At 40.6% G+C, this 22,041-nt stretch overlaps 1 protein-coding gene across 1 annotated transcript in view; it reads right to left on the reverse strand.

Annotated features, from left to right (window-relative positions):
- STK32B (serine/threonine kinase 32B) overlaps window positions 1-16,014 on the reverse strand; it is a 184,406-nt gene extending 168,392 nt beyond the window's left edge. Inside the window, exon 1 of the mRNA XM_064449122.1 lies at window positions 15,816-16,014. Coding sequence (XP_064305192.1) covers window positions 15,816-15,891 — 76 coding nt within the window. The 5' untranslated portion in view covers window positions 15,892-16,014. The remainder of the gene's footprint in view (window positions 1-15,815) is intronic.
- Between the last annotated feature and the right edge of the window lie 6,027 nt (window positions 16,015-22,041).

Below are 22,041 nucleotides of genomic sequence, written 5' to 3' on the forward strand. Positions count from 1 at the left end.
TCTTCTACAATAAAATTTACCAGACTGATCCTCAGGTGAAGGGAAATTCTTTAAATGAAGTTACCAGCAAAATTCTCACTGAGGCGTCAGTCAATATTATCCATGGGGAGGCCTCTATAATGCCAAACATGCCAGGGGGATGCTAAGAAACCTCTTTGCTTTAGGTTTCTTTGGATAGTGGCTCTGAGACCACTGCTCTTACACAGTAGGACATCAGAAAATGAGCCTCGGTGTTATGTTAATGGGAGGTTAGGAAGCCATGTGAATAGGATTTTACCCCAAAAAACTGAGACAAAATGTGATTTGTTGTCCTCTTTTTTTTTTCTAAATTCAAATCCCAAGAGATGAGGGGTCCATCTCCAAAACTGGATCTGGAAGAATTCTCTCTTCTATTTTTAACCACAACTACAGATGAAACACTGGGGACAAGAAAGGACACCAGAGGTTCCGAAAGATTCACACTTCAACTGGGATTGCCTCCCATTTGGTGGTTTTAACCCTAACCCCATGAGCTTCATATGAATGATGACAGTTCTAACTTGCAGCAGAGTGTGGCTGAAGTGCAGAGCAGTAGGCAGGTTTTTCATTTGTCATCGTAAGATTAAAGCTCATCAGTTTGATAGCAGTGATGTTCCCCCAGGAAAAACCTTACAAGAGAAGCAGGCAAACCTGCATGCTATGAATTTGGCTGTCCAGGTCTGGTTTACTTTTGGGGATTTGAAAATAGTATCAAAATTGGAAGAATTTCAAGAACACTTAGGGATCATTTCTGAAGATGTGCAGGCATTTATGCCTCATGGCTCTTCCTCATCAAAAAGAGTCACAAATATCAACTTGAAAAACAGCCTGTATCTCTCGGGGCTCTAACTGGCCTTGCTGACCATGACCAGCATCCCCTGCGACACCACCACCATTCTGCCCACGGGCTCAGGAGCCCCATTCCAGATCAGGCCTGGATGAGGGTGCTATGAAAAGAGCTGTGTGAGAAAGAGACACAAGGAGCCTGGTTGGGACCTGCCATGTCTTTGCTGACCCGCGCTTCAGCTCAGTCCTCACCTGAGCTAGATTGCAGGTATGTCTCTGCCTGGCCATGCACCTCAACTACCCTCTGGATCTTGGCTGACCCCACTTACTGTCACTGACCTGCTCTGCTCACCTGGCTTGGGGATAGGGGACCTGCACCCTGCCCACTCCTGATGAATAGTGGCATTTCCAGAGCTACTCCCTGGGCCATGGTTTTACAGCAGTGGGATCCAACTGTAAGGTTGCACAGCAGTAGCTGAGGGTAGTATGGGGACTGGAAACAGGAAAATCTGCCTCTCATTATGGAAAAAGGCAGCACTTCATTAAATTAGCAGCACATATAATAAGTACATTTAAGTGCCAGCACTCCAGTACAAAGAGTTAAAGAAAGTACTCCATTACTGCCTGGCCACAAAGAAGCACCTCAAAGTCCATCAGAAGCTAGATGCCTTTTATACTAACCAGATTTCCATCGACTGTTTAAATAAAAGAAACAACTTACTTTAAAGAGGGCTGACCTCCTCCATCAGCCCCATCTTTTAGCCCACCCATAGTTATCCGTCCTCTGAAGTTAAATGACTTTCACTATGTACTTCAGCACTCAAGTTGCATCTTACTCATAGGTCTTGTAAATTTTTAAAACTACGTTATACTTCTAAAAAAACTAAATTCATTTTAGGGGTGGAACCTCAAATCCAAACCTCTGAGGCTCCGGAGGGACTGACCTGGATCTAGTTTTACAGTTCTGTTTTTCTGAATTCTCTGGAGCCAAACAGGGATTGTTTTTTTGATTCTAGGTGTGACTCTTACTATTTCACTGTGTGAATCATTAATTTCATAAGAATAATTTCACTTTGCCTGCCGTTTTGGAGTAAAAGCAGCTGTCCCAAAGATTTTCTTACCTACACATTCAAGATCAAAATTTTGTTGATCCAACATGATCAACTTTTCAACATCACTTGAAGCAATATCCTGAGTTATTAGTTAACATTAAAACACCTTTCGATTTTGATACTTCACTTTTTGTGACTTTTCCTTCAAGGTGTATAGAAATGGCAGAAAAAAAGACCTGATAGTAACAGCTATATTTAATTCATAAAGAACTTGTGGAATTGCAGTGCAGCTCAAACGTCTTCACCTCAAGGTTTACAGGTAAATGTTTAATGATGGAATTGGTAGTTTTGGTACTGAGACTGAAAAAGATGGATTGACTGCTGTACATACAATGGCCACCTAACTGCAAAAGATTTTTTACTTGAAGGTGATGATTTACTCTCTGATCATTGCACTACTTGCCTATGGAAAATGCTTCCACTGTTTTTCACATGTCACAAGCAATTACACCAAAGCTGGTAGGACCATGCACTGCTGAAAACAGTTAATCTGGATAAGGAAATCAGGGGTTTTGCCTTATCTATCGCCTGCTAAGTTTAGGAGTGAAACACGACTGACTTAAAACAAAACAAACATAAGTACACTCACAAAACAAACCAAATCCACCTTGTCTCCATTTCTAGGCTTTCATGTCAGCTGGCAAGGAGGTGGCTGAGGGGAGGAGGATGACTTCAGGCCAGCCACAGTTCCCAGACTATGGCTGGGGTTGGCATTAACAGTAGGTCAATAGACTTTCTAAGTCACAACTTATAAAGGTTTACCTTATATCACCACGCAACAGGAATAAATAAAACGATTAATTTGATGTAGAGGGCACGTAGCTGACAGATACTAACGGAAAGAACATAAATTCTAATTTTAACAGCAGAAGTTATTAGCTGCAAAGCACAAACAAATAGTGAACTGCAGAGGATAAAATTGCTCAATGTAGCAGAAGGTTTGTTAGTGTTAATGCCTGAAACATTTGGTGGTATTAAATATGCTTATAGGAATTCTGTATAATCACAGAAATAGAATCTCAAATAAGTTTAATTATAGATGTTAGATGAAAATAATGAATATTGGTGACTCAGTTCTAGAGTTCCCTACCACGTACACTGGATCTGTTTTGATGAGAGTAAAGTATGTATAAAAATATCCACGTATATAGAAAGAAAGAAAGACAAAGAGAACTATTCTCTAAAAATATATGTGTACCTGTATTATATTTTCTTAAATAGGATAAAATGGTAAATCAGTATACCAGAGCTTCCTCTGGCTGTTTATGAAAAGAATATTAAACAGCCTTGGCTGCTTCACAGTACAGAATGGAAAACCTTCAAAATAGCAAAAAAAAATTCATTTCCCACCACCAGGTCTACCCTTTGTTGTTGTTGTTGTGTTAGTCAACAAATACAGGTGGAAAAAGGACTAGAAATCAGCTTAAAGTGACTAAAGACTAGAAGAAACATATTGCATGTGACAGTAGTCAGCAGTCTTTCCTGGGTGGTCTGTTGGGCTCTATTTCCTTTTCAAAATTAGAATGTAGCTCTGAGGGAGGTTCTTAACAACATCCAGGTCATCCAGTCACTGGAAACATCAGGATGCCATTGATCCACAAATGTCTGGGGATCAAAAGATGTATATGATCTACCTAGCAGAGGAAGGTTAGGAGGCTGAGAGCTGACCCTGTAGTTACTCATTAGCATTTGTATGCTTAGGGAAGCATTCAAACTCCTCTGCATCTCACTAGAAAAAATAAGAAAACTGAATGCCACGAGCAGTATCTTTTCTCCATAAGGTACAGCAACTACACTAAAAGGGTAGCTTTCTATTAATGCTTTTACAATCCGTGCGTATGCTCCCTCTGACACCTGTGAGATAGAGTGATGGCTTCTGGCTTAGGAGAACCAAAGGTCTGAAGTCAGGGCAGCACTCAGCATAAGTGCTTGAAAGCACTGAAAACATGGCATTTCTTCACTGCCACATATTACTTAATCTTTTCTGAACAGCAGACATAACCTCTCCTCACTCTCAGAAAAGCCTTGTGAAAAGCCATTCAGAGAGAAGATGCTATCCTAGCAACAGCTAGAATTTGCCTAGCCACCAGACAAGCTCCACTTGCACATCCTGCCTCCCACAGCCAACATTTACAGCTGCCCGGGCAGCTATTCTCTAGCTGTTCTCAGTAGATGAACAGTAGAGAGCTCCCTAACTCCAAATGAACAGCAGGATTGCCCTGCTGAAAGTTTGGATTACTGGGAAAAGTTCTCTACCCTCTGACTCTTTTCCAGCAAAATCTCACAACACTTAGTGGTGATATTTTTGTTTAACAGAAGACCATAGATACTGCAAGAGTCTTTCAACATTGAGACTTTTGCAGAGAATTTCACACTAAAAATGTATTTATCTTCCTAATGTACTTTTATCTGCTATTATTATTTGTACATTAAAACAATTTAGCTTAATAGTTTATCTTAAAAACTTAAGCAGAAGACCTCAAAGATACGTCACTGGGCTGGAAAAGAGTAGGAAATAATGGCATAATTGGCAACCTGTTGCTGAAAAATCACATGTCAAGGCTGGGCAGAGAAGAATTTCATGAAGCTGCAGAAGACTTCTGGCTAGTCTGTTCTTCCCATTATACCCAAATCAATCTCAGTAAAGGGTAACTTTTTTTATAGCAATGCCCTGCATGTAAGAGAGTGTAGCTATCTCTGTAGTTTTCATAGGCTAAAACATGAAGTTGGACTTAATAACTTTTTCCTACTTCTCAGAAAGGATGTTTTAATTAGCTTTTGTTCTTTGATTTCAAGCTCTGTGTACCAGATCATAGTGCCCTAATGTGGTGTTGCCCCAAAAATATTTGCAGGCTTTACAGCTTGGACAAAGATTCATCTAAACCTAACCCCAAAAAGCATAAAAACAATCTTCATAATATAAAGTGAAAACAATCCAGGGGCAAGAGGGAGATAGTTTCAGAAAGGTGTGAAGGATACTCAGGAGGTTAATGGTGATTTGTGATTATACTGCATGTCTGTTTTAACGGGGTGGCTAAGAACAGTTTTCATCGCTCAGCGAGGGAGGCAGAACAGTATCAAAAGGAAAATAATAATTACTGGAAGGATTAACTCAGTTTGCATTTTTAGATCTTAAATAAGGAACAGCAGGTGTTTCCTTATCACTGCAAAAGTAAGAAAAAGAAGGAAAATATTTTTTGTCCATTGCAATATATTGCCTGGTAGTATATTTATCTTACCTAATACAACAGTCTCTCTTACAGAGAACAGCAATACAATGACAAAGCCAGTGCTCTATTTAATTTACTATCAAACCAAGCTAAAAAAGACAGGGCAGAAAAGTACATCAGCTGAGGAACTTACCTAAAAGTTTTCTAACTTCAAAGAACTGGAATTAAAATAATTTTTTTTTAAAAAAAAGAGAGAAAATGAGGGGGAAAGTGGAAATAAACTCAAAAGCAATAAATTATTGCCAGATAGAGGTAGGAAGCTAAAGAGCACAGACTTAATTCATATTTCAATTCAAGCCAGATAAACAAACTGTAGGGTAGGTTTGATGAACATATCTGAAAAAAACATTCTCAAAATAGAAAAAGGTAGAAAAGGATTAATGAAATTAAAAATGAAGACTTTTATGTTAAGAAATGATATTATGAAGAAAATATTTCTGGGGATATAAAATTTGGGAAGTAAATGTCAGACTGTTCAACTGTGTTTAGTTAGCATTAAAGTCTTAAAAACCTGTATAATAGGCTGCCACCAACTCTGGTAATGCTTTCTAAGAAGGGTTCCCCCAATTTAAAAGGAAAATGCCTTTGTCTTAATTATGGAATGAATGAAAGTAAATTATATGCCTATATTGCACTTAATAGCCATGTCAGAAAACAGGGTACAACATTTCTAAGGATAAAAGTATTATAGATTTTGATACTCTTCTGTCAAGACCTGTGACAGAGATCATAGAAAAGGGGCGTAGGAGAAAAACTGGTTATAGATAGAAAGAATCTTCCATTAGTTACAGCAGAAACCAATCATATGCAAAACTGAAAAAAGAACCCTGATGGACTAAATATAAGTGAAATAAACTGAAGTCATAGAATCACAGATTCATTTAGGTTGGACAAGATCTTTAAGATCATCAAGTCCACCACTAAACCATGTGCCTAAGGGCCAAATCTCCAGTAGTCTTTCCTTGGTTGCATACTGCTAGGTTTCCTGACAGACAAAGAACGCCAGCTTGGAAAATACAGAAAGTTGACAGCCTCTAGTACTGAGGCAGTGATTTAAGAAGAAACATCAGATTTTTATGAACATTTTTCACAGAGTTCAAGTTTCGAGTGGTTAAAACCAGAACTGTCCAATTGCCTCACAAATCCTAGCCTGTCTGTTCAGACTGTTTCATTTACTTATGAGAATACAGAAGTAGATGAGAGTCAATGTGGAAATTAAGGAAGCTAAAGAAGAGGTCAAACTGATCAGGTGAGAGACGATTACAGTGTAAACAAGTCTTCTGGTTAATGGGGTGGAAAATAACTTATTTGGGAACAAAAGGAAGAAATTCCTCATTTCTGTGTTACAATCTTAGAGTCCCTTGTTGCTGGACACTTCAGGTGAATGCTGACTCCCTAAGGGAATAGGCCAACATATAACACTAAGATTTTCCCCAACCTGAAAACATATCACAGGCTGCACTTTCATTATATTTATTAGATTCTGGTAAGTGAGGAATCTGAAAGGGAAAGCCTGCTAGTACTCACCAGTGAAGCGACAGGTGCCTCTTTTCTCCAGAAATCTGTGTTTTATAAAGGTACAGTACTAGTATCTATATAAAAAAAAAACTTTGCATAGAGGAAGTACAGTAAAAGCCCACCTACTACATTAGACAAAGAGTAAGATCTTGAAGTGTATGGTATAACGTCGTATTGTATACACATGATGCATCATTTATACAGCATAAGGTTCATTTCTAAGAGTTTAAAATTAAGTCAAAGGATGTTCCATGACATACTGTATTAAGAGAATCAGTTCTAGGTCCTGATAAATATATTAACACTCAACCTTCTCTTGTACTGAGAAGGTGTAGGCATCTTGGGCCTTGTCAGTGCTCATCTGCAGATACTGTGTAATATGAACAGGTGTTTCTCATAAAGGAAGTAGTTTTCTGGGATCAAATGCAGACAAATAAAAGCCAGTGTTATTCTTCAAAACAGTTAATGTATTAGAGACTGAAGCCCTGAGACTAAACCATCTTTGCTCTTCCTTAACCAAAGGAGAAAAAATCAAGATATTTGCGTGTTCTGTTTCTGCAAACAGAACTCAAAAGCACTGCTTTTGAACTCTGCTTGTTACTCATGTCAAATTGTGGCTGAGTCCAAGGAAACTTAGAATATTATTTAGTTAAGAACAACATTTATTGCTAACACAAGTTTTTGATCTTTGCAGAATAAAAAATCTTTTACTTTTTCCTGTTGCAGGGAAGCTTACATATTCACTCACGTATGTACAGGCTTCACAAGTACAACAGCAAATTCAGCAACAGCTTAGCATAGGCTTACATTAGGCAGTAAGTAATGTAGTTTAAGGCAATAGGTTTAACTAGTTCATTAAACTAACCAGAACTGTGCTCAAGAGAGATCTGATCCCCTGATGTGCACACTGCTTACTACCACTGCTCTTCCCTCTCCAGAAAGTCCATGCCTCTCCTGCTAAGTTTGGTGAATAAGTCCCCTACTTTTTGTCCCTTCCCCCCACATGTCTTCCCATCATAGGATACTGTGGAGCTCCACTACCAGGCTGAACTTGAGATTGTCCTTTTCCTTTGAATATGCTCTCAGAAATTTTTGCTCCATACTGATTGATCTCAGTAGCAATCTTTTCTCTTCCACACATTTCCCAACATCTCAGCATTAGCTCACTCTAGCTAAGTTGAAATACTGTGAAACCTCCAAAATGAATTTGACAATCTTTTCCTTTTTTCCAGCCTTCAGTGCTTGGTCCCAGGTGTTACTGCCCACTAGGTTTTGCATCGGGAAGGTTTCTGCTTCTGCTTTCACAGCCTTGCTGCTTAATGAGGAAGCTAGAAGAAAGTAAAAGTCTTGTGCCCATCCAACAAAACCCCTGCCTTCTTTGTTCTTATGCCCACATTAAGAAGCTACTGTACAGCGACAGTCCTGGTAGGATAGGACCTACTTTCTTTGGGTATCTATGAGCAAGATCATAATTTCTTACTACTCTTTCTTCCAAAGGTTTTGTCAGTCATTTTGTAATTCAGTCAGGTACAACATTTGACTCTGGGCTGCACTTCCTCCATTCACTGGACAGCATGTTACTCAAGGTTCACAAATAACTGCCTTCCCACATTACTGCTAGCTTTGTAACCCACATCCACACATCCACATCAAGGAATTTTTTCACTTTCATGCCAGATGCTATCAATGATGCAGTGGATGTCACACTGGAGTCCGATGGGAGGAGATAGACCTGTTTCCCCTTGTTCTATGGGAAGGTGTCAGAGAGGAGTAAGTGCAACCAGCCTCATGATCTCCCTGCCAGCAGTGAAAGACTGATCTTTTGAACTCTACCGGAAGTGAAGCCAATATTAAGGAGCAGAGTCAGTTTAAAATCCCTGTACATTTGAGCACCATTTGTCAATGGGAAAATGAAGATTTACTTTTCAGCGTGCTGCTTTTTCCACCATTCAGCCTCTCCAGTCCTGCAGAACCCAGCTCTCTGGAAGCCTACTCTTTTGGCACAGAAAACCACAACAGCACAGCAGAAGGACCAGAGCCTTACTTTTTCACTGCAAGAAACATCTGTGGGCAGGGATGCAAGACAATTTATGAATTTGTAAAGGAGTGATTGCAAAAGCAATGATGTTGAGATTTATAAAATAATCTTTTTTTCTCGTACCTTATTTCATATTCAGAATTTTCCCTCATCTTGGATAGGAGTCTCCAAGCTTATCTTGTTTGATGTTTGGTTAGCTTTGAATTATTCACACTTAGTTACCCAAAAAAGCCTATGTGACATCCAGACACACTACATAACACACATAGCAACATGGGTAAAATTCTACCTCTCCTGAGCAATTACACTTCCTAGACAAGAAGCCACCAAGAAATTCCGTAACACTCCTAGAGGTAGGTGTGGTGCCAGCCACTTGTGTGAATTCTGGAAGATTACAAAAGCAGCAGCAAAGACTTACATGATGCCTTTGTTTAAGGCAGGGGTCGTGACAAAGATGTTTTCACCAAAAGAGAAAATTAAATCTTGGAATGCTAGAAAATATGTTTAGGAAGGATCTTGAAAATTCATCTGGTCCATCTCTAAGCCATTGCTGGCAGAAATTTTTTTGAATCTGGATGACTGTAAAGTAAAGTAAAATTGGTAAATAGTTTAGCTGTCCCTTGAAATCTTGGTTTTAACTCTGAGAGTATGAGGTAAATCAGATATGGCACAACTTTTATAGGACAGTCAGATGGGGAAACAGAGATGTGGCTCATTTGAGGGAGCAAGAAGATAAAATGGAAGTGCCAGGTTCATCCTGCTTTTCTTTAGAGGTCCCTATAGAAAGGGAAAATCTGTGATCTAGTATTAAACTTCATCAATTATTATTGTTTAGTGTCTGAAGAGGTCCACATTATTTGTGTACGTTGTACAAAAGCTTTAAGAAGACTGAGTCAGGAAGATAATGGCTGATGGTGGTTGCAATGCCATGATATTCCTTCTGAACATCCTTTGGAAGAGACTATGCAAACTCTCGACAACAGTTTGGCAGTGGGTACCTCTGTGAGTTTCTGGAGTTATCATATTGTTCTTCTGTGCTCTGCTTTCTGTCTGTATTCTCCTACCATGTTGTAACTGCAAGTTCAACGCTGATCACTATTTTGTTCTGTGTTTGTACAGACACCAGCATAGGGTTTCTGAAATGTTTGTAGTACACATAATGACAACTTCATGTCTAAAGCTCAATAAATGGAATATAAAATTATATATATTTCAACATGGTCATAAAACATAAAATAAAAACCCAATGGTTTGGATCTTATTTATCTAAGACCTTGATGTCCAGCATAAAAAAATTACTTCAACAGCTGTGTTTTATCCATTTTTTTGACACAGAACTGCCTTAGAGCATTTTTAAGTCACAACATGGTATTCCTACCCAAAAGAGTTCTAAAAGGGAATCAGAATATTCATCTTTGCAAAGTATAAAGTAAAATGCTACATAACCCACCACAGAAATTGCATGAACAAACCAAAAATCCAGCAGAAATTTTAATCTCACCCTCTATTTGTTACTTTCACTCTCAAAAGGTATTTAGACTCCAAACCCTTTATTTAACGGTTCTGTAGGGCTATATTTTATGAAACAATTAGTTTAAAAATAATATGTTATTAGCCTCGTGATTCGAGCTCTTTGCAGTTGGCATATGACTGCCTCAGACATTATCCATTACAGCTTTGTGGCGGGAGGCTGATGAGCACTATCATATCACTGACAATAAGTGGACACTGCATCCTCTGTTCTGAATCTGACTCATTTTGACATTTAACCATTGCTTTAAATTTTCTCCAAGTGAAACCCTTGTGTGTAATTTTTCTCTATATCACTTTATAGATCTTCATCTTCCACTGCACTTTATATAAACTCAGCTATTTAGCTGAATTTAGCTACCTGAAACACATTAATTGCAGGGCTTTTTGCTAGAATCTGTATCTATTTTTTTAATCTTTTTGTACAAGATGGTCTTTTCAGCAGTTGATCATTTAATAATTACTTTTTCTGCAACTTGCCAACAACTTAAAATCCTTCATTTAAGCTGAAGGCTTTTCTAAAAAGGAGAGGTAGAAATCAATTTTAAATTACAACTTGGAATTTAAAGTTTAACTCCAAATGATGGGTGCTATATTCTCTAGTACATAAGATTTCCATTGAGCTCTGTAGTTATGACACTAGAGCAGAATGAAGCCTTATGACTCAGGCAAAGAAGTGGAACTTCAGCACTTCCTTGAAGTTAAGTAGATACATAAGCACTACAGTGAATCAGGGACTGGCCATGTAGAAATAAGCCAAGATATGTTGCTATGCCTCATTTTCCTCATAAAAGGCTACAGTACTGGGGCACAGCATGTCACACTGACCTCCGCAAAGGAGTGTTCAAACTCTATAGCTTCAGGATGCTCAGTGAAAGGTTCTTTGGAAATACATATTTGCTTTAAGTGTAGTCATGTACTATAAAAATAAAAACAAGCTCTTTAAAAGTTCAGTGCACTTGTTTCTAAAGTATCTGTAGCAAAACTGACTTTTAAGCCCAGAATAATCAAACACAACTGCCATGTCACTTCACAGGGCCAACTCCTAGCCTCCAACACTTTTGTTTCTTATCCTTTCCTCTGTATCTTGCACCACAATATAGGCAAATATGTTATTACTATTTGATAGCAGTAGTCATATCTCTCCTGAGTCAGCTCTTTTCTAAATGACTCTTTTCTACTATTTCACTTTCGCATATTAAATATTCCTGAAGTTTTAACAGAGCACATTCAAGCAAATCCAGCATGAAAAATAGTCTTTACAGTCACCAGGCTATTGCTAACATATTTGTTACTTATGATATTTACCGAGAATTTTCAAATAACATTTACCAATGGGGAATATTCTCCTCACCCTTCTATTGCCATTCTTGTGTACTTATTGCTATTGAACATGAGGAAAGGTGCACTCCTTTGCTCTCCTGATATTAGTACTGGATGCACATATTCAGGAGAGGATAGTTGTTATGAGAATAGGAAACTGAAAGTAAAGAGAGTCAACATTCCTTTGCTTCAGCAGTATTAACCAAAATGAAACTGTTTTCCTTTTACCTGAGTGCTGAATTGACTACACAATTAGCATAGTATTTAGCTTGAAAATACTTTCTAAATGTCTGCAAAAAATGTTACAGTTGCATGCCATTAAACATCTAGTTTTGATTAGAGGTAGTGATGCTGCTACAGCAGAGCTAGCTGTCTATCCAACCCATACAGAAATAAAAATAATGAAATGAAACACATTTTTCCATTGAGCTTCTTTAGCTCTAGGCAAACAAAGGACTCTGGATTTTTACAGCTGTTGTTGCGCTTTAACCTAGGTTGAGAAGAAAAAAAGAGGTAAATGCAGCATGGGTTTACCAGAAACTGTTTGCGCAAGAGTAACCAGATACTTTTCCTTGATGAGAAACTTATATTGTAGATGGTGAGGATGGCTTAGATTTCATTTTTCTTAAATTCAGTGAAGTGATATATAAGAAAGTATAAGCAAAGCTGAACAAGGTGAAGATTAACTGGCAAAATGCAAGGTGGATATCACAGGGAAAAATGTTGTTTTGGAATGGGAATTATGAGGCTGATGGGGGTTAATAGCAAAGGAGATGAAGTCTGGAAATGACCCAGCTGAATATTTACACAACATATTCAGTGGCCTTGATAACTGGCATGGAGCTGATGAGAGTGGTGATAAAACAAAATATTGGTAAAGTAATGGAGAGTCAGAGCGTCACAAGGAAAGAAGTGGGTGATCATCTTCGGGCATATGAAGAATAGAAACGGACCGAAATTCAGTCATGCAAAACACAAGATCACATACCTAGGAACACCCAAAATTTCTGCTGTAGGTTGGAGCTCCTCAGTGGAAATTACTGAACTGGTGGACTAACTGACCACAGGGCGACTGAACTATCCACGTGATATGTCCATGGAAAGGGCATATGTAGTTATAGGCTGTACCAGGAAAGTTATTTCCAGTAGACATCAGGAAGTACCGTTTCAAGCACAAGGTCCTGTGTTTCAAGCACACACCTGCAATTCTGTGTGCAATTTGGCTTATCTGTGTGCAGTCAAGGCAGGTTCAAATGCATGCAGATGAGGGGCACAAGGAAAGAAAAAAAAAATAGAAACAAGAAAAAAACTATAATAGGTTTTCTTACAAATCAAAGATTGAGAGGGGACATTTTTGCTGTCTATCAGTGCACTGGAGTAATCGTGGAGGGTGGACAGCTGCTTAAGCTAACAAAAAGTTGAAATAAACATAAATCTTATAAATAGGTTAGGAATCATTTAATCAGGGAAACAGATGCTTCTAACCATTCAAAGAGTGAAGTTCTGGAAGATCCTTCTAACAAAAATAGAACATAGAGAACAAATATAGCTAGTTTAAAAATGCTGTGTATTATGGCCTTTAGAAAGACCAGTGTATGATAATGATGTGTTATGCTGTCTGCGATAACTTGGGATTTACAGCATGCAGTCCAGCCTTCTGGCTGGATCATTTTTTATTATCCTAAGCATAGTGGGGAGTCAACATACAACTTATAGTTTTTAGATCTACTCAATGGATCAGCACCTTTTCTCATTAGAGAGAAAGCAGGAGTTGTAGCTCCAGAGCAGATACTATATAGGCTTGTCAGGCAGTACCTGGGTGCTCCTCACGTACTACTTCCATATATTTCTTTGTTAAGTGGTACACTGAATAAGTAATCTTTTCTGTGATTTACAAAGTGACAATAAATGGCTTTGAAATTCTTCCAAAATTTGTGTTTTATTCTACATCCATCATTAATACGTACAAACATAAAATGACAATACTTTCTTCTGCTCATTTTTCTCATTTTAAGAGGCAGCTGTGACTTTACACACAATACACTAAATAGCTTAGTTTGTACTATGCCTACATATTCATACACAACTCATTTGTTCCAGTTCTCTTTGAACTGATAAGCATTGTCATTCTTGAGCAAAATTATACCATCACAAGAAACAAATCTACTTTCTCTTGCTATACTTTCCCCTTCGGTCTTTGGTGTTTTTCTGGTTTGGTTTTTTTGGGGGGGTTGGGGGGGTGGGTTTTGTGGGTTTTGGGTTTTTTTAATTATTTAATATCATATTGAGCCCAATATTGTGGAAAACAGTGACTCTTGCAGTTACAAGTGGGAATACCAAATACAGCTTGATTTTAGATTAAACCTTGTAAGATACATTCTCAGAGAGGAGATATTTTCCTGTATTATCTAGGTACTTGGGAAAATGCCATCCTGAATAATAATTTGTAAGTAGTATAGGAAATATGTTATTGTTTCAAAAGCAATGGACTCTTCTGAACTAGATGGTTGTGCTAAGCATAATATCTTAAGAGGGAAAAAGAGATTATGTTAGGAATATTCATAATGGGAAAAGAATCAGAACAAACCAAAACAAAACCAGTCAAAGAATAAATAATGACCTAATAGAAATACATAAATACTTAATGTGCTTTTTTAATTAGGTATTAATAATGGCTGCATTACAGAAATGTTTTCCTGAGGGAAAAAGAACTAAGTGGCATGCAGTCTTCTCTGGAGTAATTTACTATTGAACTTTGACCATTTTGTTCAAAAACTGACCACAGCCTTGCCTCATGGAAAACAAAACAAAAAAGAAAGTGGTAATAATTCAAGGAAACTTCTAACTCAAGAGAGCCCAATCACAAGTCTTACAAAGGCGAGGGCATGGCTGGTTTTTTACCTTAGGGTGTGCAGACAAGATTAGCACCATGCTTTCACTCTTGGGTATTTCTTGGTGAGTTACCTCAAGGTTTACAAGACTAATTGGACGTGATCGAGATTTTACCTGAGGGGGAGGTGTGGAAAGGATGTGGGGGTTCTTTCTCTCTCACTTGTTTACATAGCATAACCTATGGTAAATGACTGAAATTTTGTATCAGTACAAGAAAATCACAGCTATTGCACCTCAATACACAAAGAGTAAATAATCTGTCCCGTTCTCCACACAAACAATGGAGTCTTGTACGCCAAACCTCATCAAATACTTCTTCAAGCTTTGTCAAGGAATAGGGAATGATAATGGTGTCTCAAATGCTAGTAAACGTGTATTCACCCTTTTAAGCATTTTACCTGTGTTTAATATATTTCTTCCCTATTGCCAAAACAATACAAGTAGCTCCATGTGTTCTGAAATATAGGGAAAAGCATACATGTTTTTGATTTGTTATGAACCTCAGAAAGCCAAGACAATGTGATAGACTAACACACACACACCCCCAATAAAATATATTGGGAACTACTGGGAAAGGAATATACTCAAAATTAAGCATCAGTCATCTAGATAGGCAACAACATCTATCCCATAAGTAACATTGAAAACACTTCTAGTTATACTATGAAAATATTGGCTTCCTAAGAGTGCAGTGTTCCATTTGCTTCAAAAGGCAAAATGACTGTCACTGAAACACAGTCACATAATTGCAGTTAAATATGGTCTACATATGAATATGACAAGGAAATGCATAAATAGGGAAAAAACACTGTATTCTATGCAAACTTTTCCATTGCCTTCCAAAAAATTTACAAGATACACTTCACTATGAGCTATTATCTAGACAGGGAGAAAAATCTCGTAGTAGTAGAAGAAGCTGAAAAAAGTTTCGGAAAGTAAAGGTGATGAAAGAAGTATACCGACGGAGAGAGACATCACCATTGAAAACGGGCAGGTGGGCAAAAAGTCAACTAAAAACGAAAACAAAAAAGGTGGCATCCACGTCCAAAACGATGCCCGTTCGTAAACGCCTTTGTGAAGTTACCTGCCATGTGCTTAAACCCCAAGCGACGGCGTGCTAGACTTCAGATGAGCTCGGCTAAGAGCAAAATACCCCCGCAATGGGCGCGATCGGCCAAAGAACGGTGGGCTCTCCCTCTCCTCCGCCGGGCAGCCCACCCCACGGCAGAGAGCCCGCTGGCGGACCTATTGCGAACGGCTGCCGTGGGGAGCGGGGGCGGCGGGCGCCTGCCCGGGCCGGGGGTGCTGCCGGCGGCCCCGGGGCGCGGCGGGCGCGGCGCGCGGTACCGCGGACAGCTCCCCACTCACCGTCCTCGTTCTCGTCGAAGACGGGCGCCCTGTGCGAGTGGCTGCCCCCCATCTTAGTCCGCGGCCGGCTCCGCATCCCCCGCCGCCAGCATCCCGCGGGGCGCGCCGGCGGGCACCCCGGCGCCGGGGCAGCTGCCCGCCCGCCGCCGCCGCCTCCCCGGCCGCGGCCCCGGCCCGGCCGGGGGAAGCTTCCGCAGGGCTAGCAGTCACCCTGCGACATGAAAGCGATCCGCCCGCCGCTGGCAGAGCTCGCTGCTGGCTGGCGCGCACCGACTTGGCCGGTCTCTCATCGCGGAGGGGCAGGGGAGGGAGGGAGTTAGGGGAGGAGGGAGGGGGGGAGGGAAGGGGGGGAGGGAGGAGGCGGAGGTCCTGCTGCTGGTGGCTCTTGGTAAGCGGTAAAAGCCGGATCTACCTGGATCCTCGCGGATCCTCCCTCTGCTTTTCCCCCCTCCCAGACCTCGGCTGGGGAGCGCGGAGCCCCCGCTCCCTCCCCGGCACAGCAGCCGGCACCCGCGCCCGGCGCTGCCCGCCGCCCCGGCGGCGCTGTCTGACGGGGGCACGGAGCTGCTCCTGCCGCCCGGCGGAGCTGGCCGGCCCCGGCCCCGGCCCCGGCCCCGGCCCCGGCCCCGGCCCCGGCCCCGGCGGGCTCCCGGGACCCGAGGGGGGGTGAAGGACTGGGAGGGGTAAGCGCTGCCTCGGGTCCAGACGATTATTTTTGCCTCTCGACTTGGGGTTCACCGCCGGCAGCGCGGAGGGGGGCGGCCAGCTGGCCGAACATCGCCGAGTTTACAAGGGGGAGAAGGAAGAAAGAGACAGAAATTCCCTCCCCTTTCTCTTTCCCCTGCGGCCTCCCCCGGAGCGCTGGGAGACAGAGCCCGGCGGGGGGCCCGGGGGCGGGGCCCGGGGGGGGCCCGGGGGCGGGGCCAAGGGGCGGGGCCCGGGGGCGGGGCCAAGGGGCGGGGCGCCCGGCCCGGCCCCACACCGCCACCTGCCGGCGGGACGGGGCCGGCCCCCCGGCGGGCCTGGCGGAAGGGAGGGAGGAGCTTTGGGGTTGCCTGGATGTGCGCTAAATATATATACGTATGTATATATGTATGTATGTCTCTGTGTGTATATATATACATACACAGCAACGTGTGTATCTTGAAATGACTTCACTGTAAAACTAAATTAGGGAAAAACTACCAGAAATGTTAAGGTATAACATGAATCACCTGTTACACAGCGAGTAGTGAGGCCTTTCTAGAGTTGCTATTGACATTTGTACACAGAAATAGCTGTCCCACTCCCTTCCAAATATGTTACTGTTAGAGACTTGTGAGGTGAAGTAGAAACAATTACTTGTGAAACTTTCTCCAAAGGGAAACAGGTTAAAGAAGAAAAAAAACCAACTTCATTGTTATTGTACCCAAGTCAAAGACTGTGCAGTTCCTGTGGGGGAAACCTGCAGATGAAAAATCCAGCGGAGGTTGCATTTTTGGCTTCTCCACTGTTACAAGGGGAGAAGAGGTAGAATGAATAGGAGCATGAAGCCAGGTTAGATGTATTTTCATATATACAGTCAGAAAGACTCTAATGTTCTCCTGTAATATCTACCACCCTTCTTTCAATAAAGCTGTTTAGAAAAGCCCAAGAACAAAATCTACCTAAAGTAGAAGAACTTTCAGTTTCTTTTCTAATGGCTTTTACCTGCCTTAGTTATTCACATCACCTGTTTTTGAAGACAATATAATCTTGCTATAACCTTTCAGGGAGAGGTTGGTTAGAATTTAATGCAATGGGTAAGAACCTGTGGTGTGTGGCTAGGAGCTCAGAGATTGCAGCACCTACAAACCCAGAGAGCTGATAAATTCAGGCACAGTGATATTTTTCCATAAGTAGACATGGACAGATTATATCACCCGCTGATATCCCTTATTTAAACTATTTGGGTTGCCATTCTATACATGTGAAAGCATTTGCAAAATAGGGAAGTTTTCAAAATGTTGGCCATGACTATTCATCTGAAATGTAGTCTGGAAAGCATCACTTGCTCTTTGTTATTCTTTTGTTTGTTACTCACTCATCCAAAAATTTAGTCATCCAGTCAAAAGCAGAAACAATATCACGTTACTGAGGTTATGTTCCTCCAGTCAGAAGGCAGCAGTAGCATATAGAAATCATAGCCTTTCAGCTCTCTTTTGGGCAAGCTGGCCAACATGGTGCTTTATGTCAATGTGTTTCCCTTTGCATTAGCAAAAGAGGACTGCATTTAAACCTTAACACATTTCAGCTGATAAGAGCTACCTTCTTCCTCAGCAAAGGGCTTACATCACAGAATCATAGAATTGTTAAGGTTGGAAAAGACCCTTAATATCACTGAGTCCAACTACCAACCTATCACTGCCAAGCCCACCACTAAACCATATCCTCAAGCACCACGTCTACCCTTCTTTTAAATACCCCCAGGGATGGAGACTCAACCACTTCCCTGGGCAGCCTCTTCCAATGCCTGACAACCCTTTTGGTGAAGAAGTTTTTCCTAATATCCAACCTAAACTTCCCCTGGAGCAGCTTGAGGCCATTTCCTCTCATCCTATCGCTTGTTACTAGGGAGAAGAGACTGACCTCTGCCTCGCATATTAATGTAATTGCTTCACTTCATGTGAAAGTATTTTAAAGTCACCTTCCAAATAATGGGAAGAAGAACTAGTTTGCCAGTAAAATGCCAGGCTGATCATTATGCACACAAGAAATACATCCATAGAATACAGACATGGGATGAGCAGGAGCAGTTTGGGATTGCTTTGCATGCGGAAAATACAAACTCATTTAAAAAATTACTCAAAACTATCTCCAAGGTCACTCTATTTCTTTTTTACATCTGACTCTGTCTATAGAGACCTGAAGTCTAACAAGTCTTCTTGAGATGTCTTTCATGATTTCATATGACAAGGCCCACCATGAACCAAAACAGTTCTAACACTTTACAGAGCGATGAGTTGTCTCTATTCATTAATTAGACCTACTAGGCTGACGTGTCTTTTTGACTCCTATATGGATTATCACAGCTTTTTGATTCATTTGTCCTTGGTTTGTGAAAAACCCTGGCTATGTTTAAACATCAGCATACCTAGGAGGTTAAGACAAACTGCATGCTGTGTTAATGTGAGACCTGAAAAATTAACATACATTAATAAAGTATTGATGAACCATTCATTCATTATTTATGATTTGATAACATTATTTTTCTCTATAACTCCTGCACTGAATAGTGACAGACATTATCTTTCACAGTCATTTTCTATTCAAATACACCAAAAAAGAATCATTTCACAAGAATTTTTGGGTTTGCTGTTCTGAAGGCAATACGATGTATTCATTGCTGCAGTGCCTTTGCTCTGAACAAAGATTTGTTTGTACCACACTCACCAGATTCCCGGGAGCATCAGCATTTCTGCAGCTAAATCAAATGCTGTTTTCACAATAGCATCCAATGGAACAGAGACCATCAAAGCTCTAGATGCATGCTCAAGGCCCAGCAAAGGCTCGAGGAATCCAATGGCAATTTTCCACTACCTATGATAGGAGTAATATAAGGCCTTGAATATATGGGCTGCTTATGCACGCGGTCCTGGACTGTTCTTTGTCCTTTGCAACACTGAATACATGCTAAACTCTAAACAGACGCATAACTTCAGTATCTTTTTTTTCTACTGCTACCCAGAACAACCTGAATTCCACTGCATCTGCTCCAAATTTAGCCACAACTCTTCAGGAGCAATTACTCATGTGGTTTTCCAATTGCTTTTGTAAATCAGAAATAAGCCTGAAATTCTAAATCATAACATCATGCATATCAGTGAAGCTCTCTGAAGCCTGAACATTTTAAGAACAATTAAATATTTACTCTTCTGGGACAGAGATTTCTAAGCTACAAGCAGTCAGAGTTTGTAAGTCTTGCAAGACCAGAACCAAATCCAACATCTCATTCTTATCTGTTCTCCTAAAAGGCAATCAGGTTTTGCTTGAGATAAACCAAGTTCTAACCTTAAAAACACATTTTAATTTTAGCAAGTAAACACTGCATGGCCTGTGCAAAACCACGGTGGGGAAAAAGGACAGTGTAATAGATTTTTTTTTTTTTTATCCCTTGTAAATGAGAAGCTGCAGTCAGAATGAACTTCAATTTATGATACTGTTTTACATTTTCATTTAAAGCTTATGTTGTCTGGCTTAGATTAATAGTGATTTTTTTTTCAGATCTCCATGCAGAGTTAGCAATAAAGAAAATCAAACATGATTACACTCCTTTGCATTATGAAACTTCCCTTAGGGAATTCAGTAGTTTAAAGGCAGCAATTCTGTGATTACAGCTTTTGTATTAAAATGTTTCTGATGAGACTTACAGGGTGACCTTACAGTTCTTGATTTCAAAGCATACCCTGTTGATATGCTAATATTTGTAAATTGCAGAGTGTTTACACTGACATTTTTGTGTTTGAATACTACCCTGGAGTTAACAAACAAGTTATTAAAATGGTATCTCTTATCTTTATGATTATGACTACTTTAAAAGGAAAGATGATGGGTTAAATATAATCCCCTCCTTGGAAAACAATAGGGTTCCCACACAGACCTGGCTGCTTCTGTTTGCTTCTTTCCTGAGAAAAGTCACATTTGCTGTTGGGTGTTCTTCCTGCCATTGCGGAGACAGGGGTAGGGCACACCATGTTCATCAAGAGGCAGTGGGATTTCTAAAGGGCATATCAGTGAGAGAGGAACACAATTCTTACTGTTTTTCCAACTCACCAAGAAGTGCTTGCCGGTGGTGTGGTCAGATTTGTTCCCAGGAGAAAGTTCAAGCAGGGTAAGTTAGAAACTTTCAGCTTTAGTCAAGTTCTCAGTTCAAGCACGACAACAGGCTCTGTGGTTTAAGCCAACCCTTTTCCCATTAGGCAGTTGGACTAGATGATCGTTGTAAGTCTCTTCCAACTGAAATTTTCTATTCTATTCTATTCTATTCTATTCTATTCTATTCTATTCTATTCTATTCTATTCTATTCTATTCTATTCTATTCTATTCTTTCACTTTGCACTGGACCACAGTAAGCTCACTATGGCTACCATGTGGCAGATTAGACAGCAGTAAAAATGTTGAAACTGTCTTTCCAAACTACCTCTGATCCCCACCATCCTCTTCAGGTCACTAATAATAAAAGGCAGAAGATGCTGAAATCAGAAAAAACTTTGATCTTTCCATAGTTCACTGTTGGAACAGGCTCTCTGCCCTTTTGTATTTGTATTTTGGGGAACTTACGCATTGGGAGCACTTGCTAAAGAAGACAGCAAGAGGCAAGAACCTGAAACTCACACACTGACAGTTTTCTAGTCACTCTTCAGGCATAAGTATTTACTGTTCCCAAGAAAGGTCAGAGCCTGTGTAAATTGACTGAGTCCTATTTCATCCCTGGATGAATTTGGAGGAAACTGTTTCTCCTACGGTTCTATCAATATAGTGTTAAAAAGCTGGAGTTTTATTGAGGTTTACCATGAGCAGCAGTGAGTCTAACTGGCATACTCCAAGGTCCAAGAAAAAGGATCAAAGTTTCCTTTACTTTGCCAGGATTATGACCTTGCTGGAAGGCAGGGGTTTAGTCTGGAACACAGTGGTTTAGTTTGGCTTCCCAAACTGCTTTCCTAACTACTCCTTCCCCAGCAGTCCTACCTCTGATCCCCAAGGAATAAATTTAAGGCACAATGCAGTTTCAAACATATTTTGAACTAATCCCAGTATGGGTCATCCAGGCATGGGTTTGCATGAGGACGAAAGGGGCTCTACCTTTCCCATCAGAAAAGTTTATGGAGTATGGAATAGGCAAGTTCTGCAGAATCAAATCCCATGGTTAGATTGCGAGTGTGTCTTTTCCCATCCTCCTTTTTACAGGGGGGCCAATAGCATTCAATGAGGTTTTTAACAGGCTGCCAGCCAGCTGCTTCACTTGCACTGCATCAGTGTGAATGCAGCACAACTATGGCCGTTTACTCAGGGAACTGCTGCACGCGCAGCCTTGTTTCAGGAGAGGAAGAAAGTGTTTGATCCCAAGTGAACTTGGGAAATCACAGAAAGCCTTCATCACAGCATCTATAAAATGCGCTGGACATAAAGGGCAACAAGAGCGAGGATACCTGTGTGGGTAGCATATTAGAGAGAAGCTAGAACTATTTATTTGTACAGAACCCTAAA

The sequence above is a fragment of the Phalacrocorax carbo genome, chromosome 4, assembly GCF_963921805.1.
Source record: "Phalacrocorax carbo chromosome 4, bPhaCar2.1, whole genome shotgun sequence".
NCBI classification, from domain to species: domain Eukaryota; kingdom Metazoa; phylum Chordata; class Aves; order Suliformes; family Phalacrocoracidae; genus Phalacrocorax; species Phalacrocorax carbo.